At 38.4% G+C, this 12,511-nt stretch overlaps 1 protein-coding gene across 1 annotated transcript; it reads right to left on the bottom strand.

Annotated features, from left to right (window-relative positions):
• Nucleotides 1–1,360: 1,360 nt before the first annotated feature.
• LOC145111314 (uncharacterized) lies at nucleotides 1,361–2,122 on the bottom strand. The gene has a single exon (XM_079047601.1). The coding sequence runs from the start codon at nucleotides 2,120–2,122 to the stop codon at nucleotides 1,361–1,363; it is 762 nt and encodes a 253-aa protein (XP_078903727.1).
• Between the last annotated feature and the right edge of the window lie 10,389 nt (nucleotides 2,123–12,511).

Below are 12,511 nucleotides of genomic sequence, written 5' to 3'. Positions count from 1 at the left end.
CATCAGAAACCAAAACATTAGTTTTAAAATTTGAAACAAAAACATTAGTGTTCAAAACAGAGACATCAGATTGCAACACAACATAATTATCAGAAAAACTTTCTCCAGCTGCTTTCTTGCCTTGATTTAAGGGTAAATCTGCATGTGAAATAGAAGCATTAGTATCTTTCTGGCATCACCACAGCAGGTTTGCCATACTGAAGATATGCTTCTCTTTCTATTTCTTCTTTAGATAAAGGAATGTTAGTGTAAGTATGATTAAAAGGATGAGGAACACTATCATACCCTAGACCCTTTTTCTGATTATCCTTAAACTTAAATTTTTTTTAATCATGGACTCGAATTTTCTGAAATTAAAATCTGCATTTTCAAACTTGTTTTTCAATGTGTCAAATTCAGTTGTCAAACTAGCAAGTTGTTCCTTAACATAATCATAATTCACACATTTATTACTATACTCTTCCTGAAGTTTCCTAAAGTCTTTGGTTTTAGCCTCTAATTGTTCTTTAAGGGGTTTCTGACCTTTCCTAAGGGTATAGCCTTCGTACTTAAGGTCCTCATTTTCTCTACGCAATAAATCAATTTGTTCACGCAAAAACTTAACAGTATCAATGTATTTTTGAGAACAAGAATTGTCATTGACCTCGTTCGGCTCAGGCTCAGAAGTGGTAGATACTATGAAGGCAAACTGTAGCTGCATCATTTCGGCTTTAGGATCTTCTTCAGCATTTTCTTCAGGAGATTCACTAATCTGTGCCAGTGAGCATTCTCAGGTCCATAAATGTTCAATGCTTGAATTTGATCTTCCCAGCCAAATGTCTGAGCCACTACTGCTAAATTTGCAGTTTCAATGTTGGATGTTGTTCCTCTGTTGTTTATCACTGGTACCATTGTCCTGTCATGATGCTATCTTCTATCTGGCTTCAGACAATCACGAGAAAAGTGCCCTGGCTTGTGACAGTTGAAACATCTCAGCTTTTCTTTGTTAAAGCCAACCTTCTTATCAGCATTCATGCCCTAATTGTTTTTTTTCTGTTTTCTTGGCAAACTGCTTAGCCCTGAATACCGCCATTGCAATCTTCCAAGTAATATCCATTTCCTCCACATCCTCAGGATGAATCTAGTCAAGATCATCAAATGAAATTTGGGGAGGCAAATCTCCAGCCACGAAGGCATTGTAGCAATTTACTAGACCAGAGGCTAGAGCCATATTCTCCTCTGCTTCTTTGGGAGTTGAAGTGGTGATAGGAGCTTTTGATGAAATGTCGGGGTGTTGATAAGAGTGTTGATATGGCATGGTTGGTGGAATGGTGTGTGTTTGTGGAATGGCATGATTCTGTGGAATGGTGAAAGCTTGATTCTATGGGACAGTGAATGGAGAGAAGACATTGTTTGATGAAATGCTCAGATTGGTTGTTAAGTAGGAGTTCACATGGTTTATCTCTCTTTGTTTATCATCCAGATTGCAAGCTTTAATGATAGCCATCATTTCTGCCAGAGTGAGTCGGTTGAGATCTTTGGTTTTCTTGATTACAGAGACGTTCATGTCACATGACTTGGGAAGAGAATTCAGCAGTTTCTTGTTAATCTCGGATCGTGGCAAAGAAATTCCCGTTGTGCTCATTTCGGTGGTGAGAGTAATGAATCGTTGGAGTTGAAACTCAAGAGATTCCCCAAGAACATGGTTAAACAAGTTGAACTTTTGACGAATCATGTCTTGCCTACTCTTTTTCATGTCATCATTACCCTCATACACCTCAATCAATGCTTCCCACAGTGTCTTAGCTGATTCATACTCTGTGAAGCCTTGAGCAATATCAGGTGATATAGCCATAGTTAGAGTTGCCAAATCCTTTTCTTGTTCTTCAACTTTTTCAAAGTCATCATCCGTGTAGTCTTTCACTGGTTTGTCAATTATAACTCCATTCTTAAGAGTAGTGGTGATCCTAATAGTGCCTCTATGAATGTTGCGCCAAACTTTGAAATATTTCATTTTGATATATTTTTCGATTCTGTATTTCCATTCAGGAAATCCTTCGGCAGACAGTAGATGTGGAATTCTTGTGGTAGTTCCCATGATCGAATCCAACTCCTGATGAATTGCACTTTTTTGTGGTTCCATTTTTTTTTAATTTAATCAAAAATAAACTTGTTCGAAAAATCAAAGAAAATCACAACCGATAAAGGTTTACAGTTGTGAAAGGTTTACAGCCGCAAAGGGTTTACAACTGAGAAACGTTTACAGTTGCAAATGGTTTACACTTGAGAAAGGTTTATTGTCGAATACGGTTTAACGTCGATGAGGGTTTACTGCCAATAAGGGTTTTCTGCCAATGAGGGTTTACTACCAATGAGGCTTTACGATCGTAAACAGGTTTACAGCCAGGAATGGTTTACAACCAAAAATGAGTGTTTACAGCCGTAAATACAAGGAGTTTACAGCCGGTAATTAGTTTACAGCTGTAAACTGATGAACAAACTTGAACCGCAAACGTTCAGATTTTTGACAATAACGCAGATTTTTGATTCTTTTAACTTTGAATTCACAATCAGTAGTAGAAATCAAGCAGCGACAGTGGCAACAATGAAGATTTGCAATAAGAAGCTTGAACAGTCACCAAAAATGGATGTGTTTACAGCCGTAAACTGAGCTGCAAACTAAGCTTGATTCAGATTTGACACTAGATTGGCTCTGATACCAATTGTAAGTCCCCAAAAACTAAGAACCAACTAGTGATCAACTCAAAGAACAAGCTCAAATGATAAACAAAGGAGTAGAAGCAAGAATGATCCAAATTGCACAGATTTATTTTGGCTGCAAATGTCTGGTACAATGGACTCAAAATCACACACATACGACTGTAAACTGCTACCGTACTCTGACACCTACTGACACTATATATAGGGAACAGTGGCTGCAAACAAGTATACAACCGTAAACGAGTTTACAGCCGTAAACACACCCAACCGTAAACACCAACCCAACCGTAAACTCTTACAAATACATGAACAAATACACACACAGCCTATACAAAAGAATGGCTAGCTCAAACCAACAAAATATGACCTAACAGTATCTCACCAGGTTTTCCCAAACCTGACCCACTCATTTTTATGCATCACAGGTAGTGGAACCAAGGCTGCAATAGTCTAATTAGGATGCTGAGTGGAATAAAGAGATGCTCCTATAATCTATTTTCATGACCTTTTATACTTTACGATGTAACGTATGTTTCGATATGAACTAATGACATCATCAAGTTTTAATAAAATAACTTTTGTTATCCTAAAAATGTTTATTTAACTGGGAATTTCCGCATCTCAATTTATAAAGCGTAAAGACAATGTTTTAGTTGGTTTTGAAAAATAGGGGATGTCACAATAGTTGTTGTTACAATGTTCCAATATCCAAATAATAAATCCAAATCAAAATCAATTTCTAGAATAATAAAGTCTTAGAGCAGAAGTGTGACCATTTATACTTAACTCAAAAGAAGGAATTTATTAATGGGTCTGACTAAATTTAATTTGTGTGAATTCTGTGAATACTATCTGTTGGGTTTTATGTACTCTAACATTCTTATGGTGCACATACAACCCTAATTCTTTGGATCTAAGTTTTCTCTAATTATACATGCAACATTGAAATCCAAAGCATGAAGCCTAAACTAGCATACAAAATTTGATACATGAATCATAATACTAGTTAGAAGATTACCTTTTTATGTAGCTAGTAAGACTTTGGCCTTATGAGAATTTAGCACCCCAAGTGTTGTGCCTCAAACAACTCACAAACACCAATAAACAACTAAATGGGTATGAGAGAGATTTAGGAGACTAGAAATCGGATTCTACTTCTTGGAATGCAAAGTGTAACCGATTTTAGCTATATATATATATATATATATATATATATATATATATATATATATATATATATATGTGTGTGTGTGTGTGTGTGTGTTTGTGTGTGTGTGTGTGTAGAATATCAAGGGTCATGTGTAACCCTAATCCATACCCACAAGCTTATGATCCACCCATTTGATTTGGATATATACTTCATGGATTAACCCATAATCCCATCACAAATCAAACCATGTATCATTAGCCCAACTCATATATATCAATTTAATTAGTCTCTTTTGATCACTAAATTAACTTTTGATCAATACTAATTAAATAATATATTAATAAATTATAGATAATATTGATTCCTCAATTAATATATTAATAAATTATAAATAACATTTTACTCAAATATCCATCTATCAAATTGTTCTGGTGAAGGAAACCCGAAATGGACCATGCTACTATCAGGTCAAGTACATACCAATTATAGTTATGAGCTTAGACACCTAATCTAACAGTCTCCCACTTGGATAAGTCTAATAACTATAATTGCCAATGCAACTTAAAATCCGATTCGCAATCGTAGCTCTCAAAAAGCCATTGTGGCACTCTGATGTGTCCATTAGATAAGTGATCATATAATCCTATGTTCTACAAGATATCGTGTGGACAAAGACATGGAATTAAAGTCGTACTCATTGTCCAACATTTTGTTTCCCGATTTCAGATTTGTTTGACATCGAACTTAATTGAACACATCAATTGAGTCCAGACCGGGCCCGTCACATAAGTCAAAACAAAATCATTGAGGGGCCCAAGATATCGCTTTTAATCCTCCTAGGATAAACGGAAAAGATAAACCTCGACTCATATTCTTGTACTAATCACTCGTTAAATCATACACAACAGCACGTTTTATAACATCGAGTTACTGATGCATTTTCGGACTATCAATGTACAACCAACTCATAATTAACAACTCATATATCTTAGTTTGAAGAATATATGATATTATCATCTCACAATCACTCGTGATAAATTCCATGAAGTGATTCATGTGAGTGTGGGTCTAATCCAATACTCAAATCTTATTTCAAGAGCACTCATGAATTTTTGTAGCAAACTTTGCAATGTCTAACACCTTAGACAATCATACAAGAACCCATTCATGACAGTCTAATTTCATAACCTACTTCCAAAGTATGATCGACTCTGGATAGTTTGAATAATCTTATTATTATGGAAGTCATAACATGCAAAATGAAACAATAGTAAACAATTGACACAAGATAGTAATTTTACTTATAAATAAAACTTCTTTTATTCAATCCTCAAATTCAATTACATTTTAGCTATTACAAGTTTCTAAATGTCTATCTAATCATTAAAAATGATATCGTCCTTCAGCCCGATTCTCTTAGCGTACTGCAAGTGCTTGACCCTACTCAGTCCCTTCGTAAGGAGATCTGCTGGGTTTTCCTCTGACGATACCCCCTTTATTACGATGAGTCCTTCTTCTATTCGATGTATTATGAAGTGATATTTTTTGTCGATGTGCCTGGATCTGCCATGATCCCTTAGTTCCTTGGCTAAGCCTACCACACCCTCGTTGTCACAGAAAATCTCCATAGTCTCCTTTACAGCTGGTACAACTCCAAGGTCTCCGATGAAGTTCTTTAGCCAATCGCCTCCTTTGATGCTTCACTTGCTGCTATATACTCTGATTCGTATGTTGAATTAGCTACAGTCTCATGTTTGTAACTTTTCCAAGTTACTGCTCCACCATATGGGGTAAATATCCAGCCCGACTGAGAGCGGAAATTATCTCTGTCGGTTTGAAAGCTGACGTCACTATACCCTGTCACTCTTAAGTCATCACTCCCACCGAGGGTAAGGATCAAATCCTTAGTGGTCTGCAAGTACTTTAGAATGTTCTTTGTCGCAGGCTAGTGAGATTTACCAAGGTTCCCTTGATATCTGATAACCATGCTCAAGGCGAAGGCTACATCAGGGCGAGTACATGTCATAGCATACATGATCGAGCCAACATCAGAAGCATATGGTATTCGACTCATTTCTGCTATCTCAGCATCTATACTTGGACTCTGAGTCTTACTCAGTTTGGTATTTCTCTGGATAGGTAATTCTCCTTTCTTGGATTCCTCCATGCTGAAACGTTTCAACACCTTGTCCAAGTAGGTAGTTTGACTAAGTCCTATTAATCTTTTACTCCTATTTCTCAATATCCTTATCCCTAGAATATGATCAGCTTTTTCGAGGTCCTTCATAGAGAAATACTTCCCAAGCCAGGACTTAACTTCCTGCAAGGTTAGGATGTCATTTCCTATGAGCAATATGTCATCCACATACAACACCAGAAAGCTAACTATACTCCCACTAGCTTTGACATATACACAGGACTCATCCTCGCTTCTCGAAAATCCAAACTCTTTGACTTTCTCATCGAAACAAAGATTCCATCTACGAGATGCTTGTTTCAATCCATAAATGGATTTCTCAAGCTTACACACTCTATTAGGGTACTTTGCATTGACAAAACCCTCTGGCTGATTCATGTAAACATCTTCAGCCAACTTCCCATTAAAGAAATCGGTTTTGACATCTATTTGCCATATTTCATAATCATGAATACAGCTATGGATAGCATAACCCTTATAGATTTAATCTTGGGCACTGGTGAGAAGGTCTCATCATAGTCAACTCTAGGAGTTTGAGTAAATACCTTCGCACCAATCATGCCTTATAAGTGTGTACTTTCCCATCCATGTCGGTCTTCGTCTTGAAGATCCATTTGCACCTAACTGTCTTACGGCCTGGTACATTTTCAACCAAGTTCCAAACTTGATTGTCATACATGGAATGAATCTAGCTGTCCATTGTCTCCTTCCATTTAGCAGACTCGGAGCCTGCCATGGCTTCCTTGTAGTTCTTAGCTTCATCCAAATTTACCAGTGTGCTATCACTAATAATTGTATTGATGGGTTTTGAGCATTCTAACACTTCCTAAGTGTACATGCAACCCTAATAACCTTGAATCTATGTTTTCTCTATATACATGCAAATTTCTTTTCAAGGTTATTTCCTAACTAGCATGGCATGGGGATTACATAGAACATAAAACTAGTAGAAATACATACCTTGTTGTTGCTTGGATTCCTTCAAGACTTTGTGAGCCTAGCACCCCAAATGTTGTACCTCAAATGCTTCACACAACACCACAAGACTTGGAATAACTTGAGAGAATGCTTCTTACACTTGAAAATCGATAATCCACCATAAAAGATTTGATGATTGTCAGAATCAACCATAAAAGAATTGTCAGAATCAACCATAAAATCGGTTATAACCAAACCCATAAACCATGGATCATTAATCCACCATAAAAGAATTGATGATTGTCAGAATCAACCCTATATATTTAATTAGTCTCACTTTGATCACCAAATTAATACTAGATTAATACTTGATCAATACTAATTAAATAATACTATTATTAATATATTAGAACTTATAATATATTAATAATCATAAGTGCCTTATTCTCTCATCTAGTCTATCCAAGTATTGCAATGCCATGCAACCCAAATGGACCATGCCGGGTCGGGTCAAGTACATACCAAATAAAGTTATGGACTTAGACACTATATCCAACAGTCTCCCACTTGGATAAGTCTAATAACTATATTTGCAAATATGACTTCAAAATCCGACTAGCAATCGTAACTCTTTCAAAGTCTCTCGGAACTGAGATGATGATGATACGCCATTTAAGATAAGTGATCATATAATCCTCTGTTCTCATGATATCAGCCGGACAAACACATGGAACATGGTCTTACTTATTGTCCAGCATTTGTTTCTCGATCTCTGATTTGTTTCGACATATAACTAAATTGAACACATCAATTAGGTTCTGACCGGGCCCAGTACATAGGTCAAAACCAAATCATCGAGGGGCCCAGATGTCGCTTCTATTTCTAGAAGGAACAGATAAACTTCGACTGATATGCTTGTACTAACTACTTGTTGAATTATTCACAAAGGCATGTTTTATGACATCGAGTTACCAATGCGTTTTCGTGCAATCAATGAATAACCAACTCATAGTCAACAACTCATATCTCTAGGTTTGAAGATTTATATGATATTACCGTCTCACGATCACTCGAGATAAATTCCATGAAGTGATGCAAGTAAGCGTGGGTTGAATCCAATACTCAGCCCTTATGAGTACTCATGAATGTTGTAGCAACCATTGCATTGTCCAAAGCACTTTTAGACAAATCATACAAGCCAAATTCATGACAGTCTTAAATCAATACTTACTTCCAAAGTTTGACTGACTGTGGATGGTTTGAATAATAACATAATTATTCTGGAAGTAAAAACATGCAAAATTGAAACATAGTAAACAATCAACACAAGATAGTAACACCTTACTCATAAATAAATAACAACTTTTATTTATCATCAAATGTCAATTACATTTTACAAGTCTCAGGAATCTAATTATTGAAACTAATATCATCCTTCAGCCCAATGCGCCTCGCATGCTGTAAATGCTTAACCCTGCTCAGTCCCTTCGTGAGGGGATCTGCCGGGTTCTCATCTGATGATACCCTCTTAGCCACGAGGAGTCCTTCTTCTATTCGATGTCTGATGAAATGGTATTTTCTGTCAATGAGCCTAGATCTCCCGTGATCTCTCGGTTCCTTAGCCAAAGCAACCGCACTTTCACTGTCACAGAAAATTTCCATTGGCTCCTTTATAACTGGTACAACTCCAAGGTCTCCGATGAAGTTCTTTAGCCATATCGCCTCCTTAGCTACTTCACTTGCTGCTATGTACTCTGATTCACAAGTAGAATCAGCTACTGTCTCCTGCTTGGAACTTTTCCAAGTAATTGCCCCTCCATTTAGGATAAAGACCCAGCCTGACTGAGAGCGGAAATTATCCCTATCAGTCTGGAAGCTAGCATCGCTATATCCTTCCACTCTCAAGTCATCACTGCCTCCGAGGGTAAGGACCCAATCCTTAGTCCTCCGCAGATACTTGAGAATGTTCTTTACCGCTGTCCAGTGTGCCTTGACAGGGTTCCCTTGATATCTACTGACCATGCTCAAAGCAAAGGCCACATCAGGGCGAGTACAAGTCATAACATACATGATCGAGCCCACAGCGGAAGCATATGGTATATGACTCATCTCTGCTATCTCAGCCTCTGTACTCGGACTCTGAGTCTTACTCAGCTGGGCATTACCCTGGATGGGTAATTCCCCTTTCTTGGATTCTTGCATGCTGAACCTCTTCATCACCTTATCCAAGTAAGTACTTTGACTAAGTCCAATTAGTCTCTTACTCCTATCTCTCAATATCCTTATGCCTAGGATATAGGCAGCTTCCCCAAGGTCCTTCATAGCGAAACACTTCCCAAGCCAGGACTTAACCTCCTGCAAGGTTGGGACGTCGTTTCCTATGAGAAGTATGTCATCCACATACAACACCAAGAAGCTAACTATGCTCCCACTAGCCTTGACATACACACAAGACTCATCCTCACTCCTAGAAAAGCCAAACTCTTTGACTTTCTCATCAAAGCAAAGATTCCATCTGCGAGATGCTTGTTTCAATCCATAAATGGATTTATCAAGCTTATACACTCTATTAGGGTATCTTGTATCGACAAAACCCTCTGGTTGAGCCATGTAAACATCCTCAGCCAACTTTCCATTAAGGAAAGCGGTTTTGACATCCATTTGCCATATTTCATAATCATGAAATGCAGATATGGCTAACAATACTCTAATAGACTTAATCTTAGCTACTGGTGAGAAGGTCTCATCATAGTCAACTCCCGGAGTTTGAGTAAAGCCCTTCGCAACCAGTCGCGCTTTGTAAGTATGTACCTTCCCATCCATGTCAGTCTTCTTCTTGAAGATCCATTTGCACCCAACTGTCTTACGACCTGGTATATTGTCAACCAAGTTCCAAACTTGATTGTCATACATTGACTGAATCTCGCTGTCCATAGCCTCCTTCCATTTAGCAGACTCAGGGCCTGCCATGGCTTCCCTGTAAATATTAGTTTCATCCAAATCTATTAGTGTACTATCACTAATAAATGTATCACCTTCAGTGGTGATGTGATAACCATAATAAAAATCAGGTGTGTTCCTCACCCTAGTGGAACGTCTTGGAGGTACAGACTCATCTATCGGATCAACAGGAGGTTGGTCGATAGCATTTGAGGTTCCTTCACCACTTGACTCTTGAAGCTCTTCAAGGTCAATTTGCCTCCCACTGACCCCTTGGCTTATGAATTCTCTCTCACGAAAGACTCCTCTTCTTGCTACAAAGACCACATTATCACTGGGTCTATAGAAGAGGTAACCAAAGGATCTCTGTGGGTAGCCGATGAAAATACACCTCTCACTTCGAGGTTCCAGCTTATCATGAGTCTCACGCCTCACGAAAGCTTCACAACCCCAAATCTTGATATGGTCCAAATTGGGAACTTTCCCAGTCCACATCTCGTGAGGTGTTTTGGCAACCTTTTTAGTAGGGACTAGATTAAGGATATGGGCGGCAGTCTCTAAGGCATACCCCCAGAAAGAGATTGGTAACGAAGCTCGACTCATCATGGAACGAACCATATCCAACAAGGTTCGATTGCGCCTCTCAGCTACACCATTCAACTGTGGTGTTCTGGGAGGTGTCAATTGTGAGACAATCCCACATTCCTTAAGATAGTCTAGGAACTCAATGCTAAGATACTCTCCTCCCCGATCGGATCGAAGCATCTTGATGTTCCTGCCCAATTGATTCTCCACTTCCTGCTTGAACTCTTTGAACTTTTCAAAGGTTTCTGACTTATGCTTGATTAAGTAAATACATCCATATCTACTGTAATCATCAGTAAAAGTCACATAATAGCTATTAGCATCCCTTGTAGCAACTCTGAAGGGCCCACACACATCCGTGTGTACAAGGTCCAACAAACCTTCACCCCTATCACAAGTACCTGTGAAGGGTGACTTTGTCATTTTTCCAAGTAAACAAGACTCGCAACTATCATCTGACTTGAGGTCAAATGATTCCAAGACTCCAGCCTTTTGGAGTTGGCCTATGCGCTTCTTGTTAACATGTCCAAGACGACAATGCCACAAGGATGCTTGATCCAAGCTATCTGAAGAATCAATATACAACACATTATTTCCTAGATTGTCTACAACATTCACGGCTTCATATACACCATCACAAGGTAATGCTTTAAAGAAAAATACATCATTGTAATAAACATTAATAGCACCATTTTTATTATCAAATGAAAATGAAAAACCTTGTTTGTACAAGCCATGAAAAGAAATAATATTTCTCGCCATTTCGGGAGAGTAACAACACTTATTCAAATCTAACATTAACCCATTATTAAGCAATAAAGAATAAACTCCTATCTTGGTAACAGGTGATGCTTTCCTGTTGCCCATGACTAAGTTTATCTTCCCGTGCTCCACTTGCTCACTTCTTCTTAGTTCCTGCAAATCAGTACAAATGTGAATACCACAACCTGTATCAAGCACCCAAGAATTAGCATTAGATGAGTTATTAGACAATATTGTGTAAATACCTGCATGGGTGGGTTTAACCTTCCCATCCTTTACATCTTGTAGATATTTAGGGCAACTTCGCTTGAAGTGTCCCTTATCCTGGCAATAGAAGCACTGTGCTTCCTTTGGGTTTGAAGAAGGAGTAATGGGACCTTTCTTTGTCCCACTTGAAGAGGAACCATCAAGAGTCTTACCCTTGGTACCCTTCGAAGGGCTTTTCCTCTTCTTACCCTTTCCCTGGCCAATAGCCAGAACAGGGGCTGTTGAAGGAGTAGAAGTAGCAACCGCTTTACCCTTAAGGCCATTTTCAGCTGTCCTTAAGAGTCCTTGAAGTTTGCTAAGTGTGACTTCCTCCTTGTTCATATGATAAGTCATACGAAACTGATCATAACTTGGAGGTAAGGAATGGAGAATGATGTCAATCGCCATTTCCTCATGAAAGTCAACATTTAGCTTCAGCAACCGGTCAACGAACCTTTGCATCTTCTGCAAGTGACCGGTGATGGGTTCACCATCCTTCATCCTTGCGGTTATCATGGAGGAGATGATTTCATACCTCTCCTGACGCGCGCTCTGATGGTACCTTTCCATCAGATCCAGGTGCATCTCATAGGGGTAGAAATCTTCATAGGATTTTTGAAGTTCATGAGTCATGGTGGCCATCATGATGCATGCTACTTTAGTAGCATCCTTTTCATGTGCAACAAACTCCGCAAACTCTTCAGGAGTAGCAGTGGCTTCATTCACAACCTTAAGCTCCCTATCGAGGACATATTCTTTGTCCTCATAGCGGGTAATCATCCTGATGTTTCTGATCCACTCATTGAAATTGGATCCATCAAAGATGACCTTACCACACAAGTTCATAAGGGAAAAGGAGCCTGTTGGGTTTGAGCCAGAAACATTGTTGGAAGACATCTGAAAGGAAAGAAAGACAAGTTTCATTAGATTAGGAATCCTTAATAATTCACCCAAATGAAATATTAAGTCTAGGATCCAACAAACTATTTATAGTTGGAAGAGGGATGCCGTAA

This window comes from Lactuca virosa, chromosome 5, assembly GCF_052849685.1.
Source record: "Lactuca virosa cultivar CGN04683 chromosome 5, Lactuca_virosa_CGN04683_v6, whole genome shotgun sequence".
Lineage (NCBI taxonomy): Eukaryota > Viridiplantae > Streptophyta > Magnoliopsida > Asterales > Asteraceae > Lactuca > Lactuca virosa.
The sequence above is the reverse complement of the archived record's forward strand: the minus strand, read 5'-3'. Positions and strand labels throughout refer to the sequence as shown.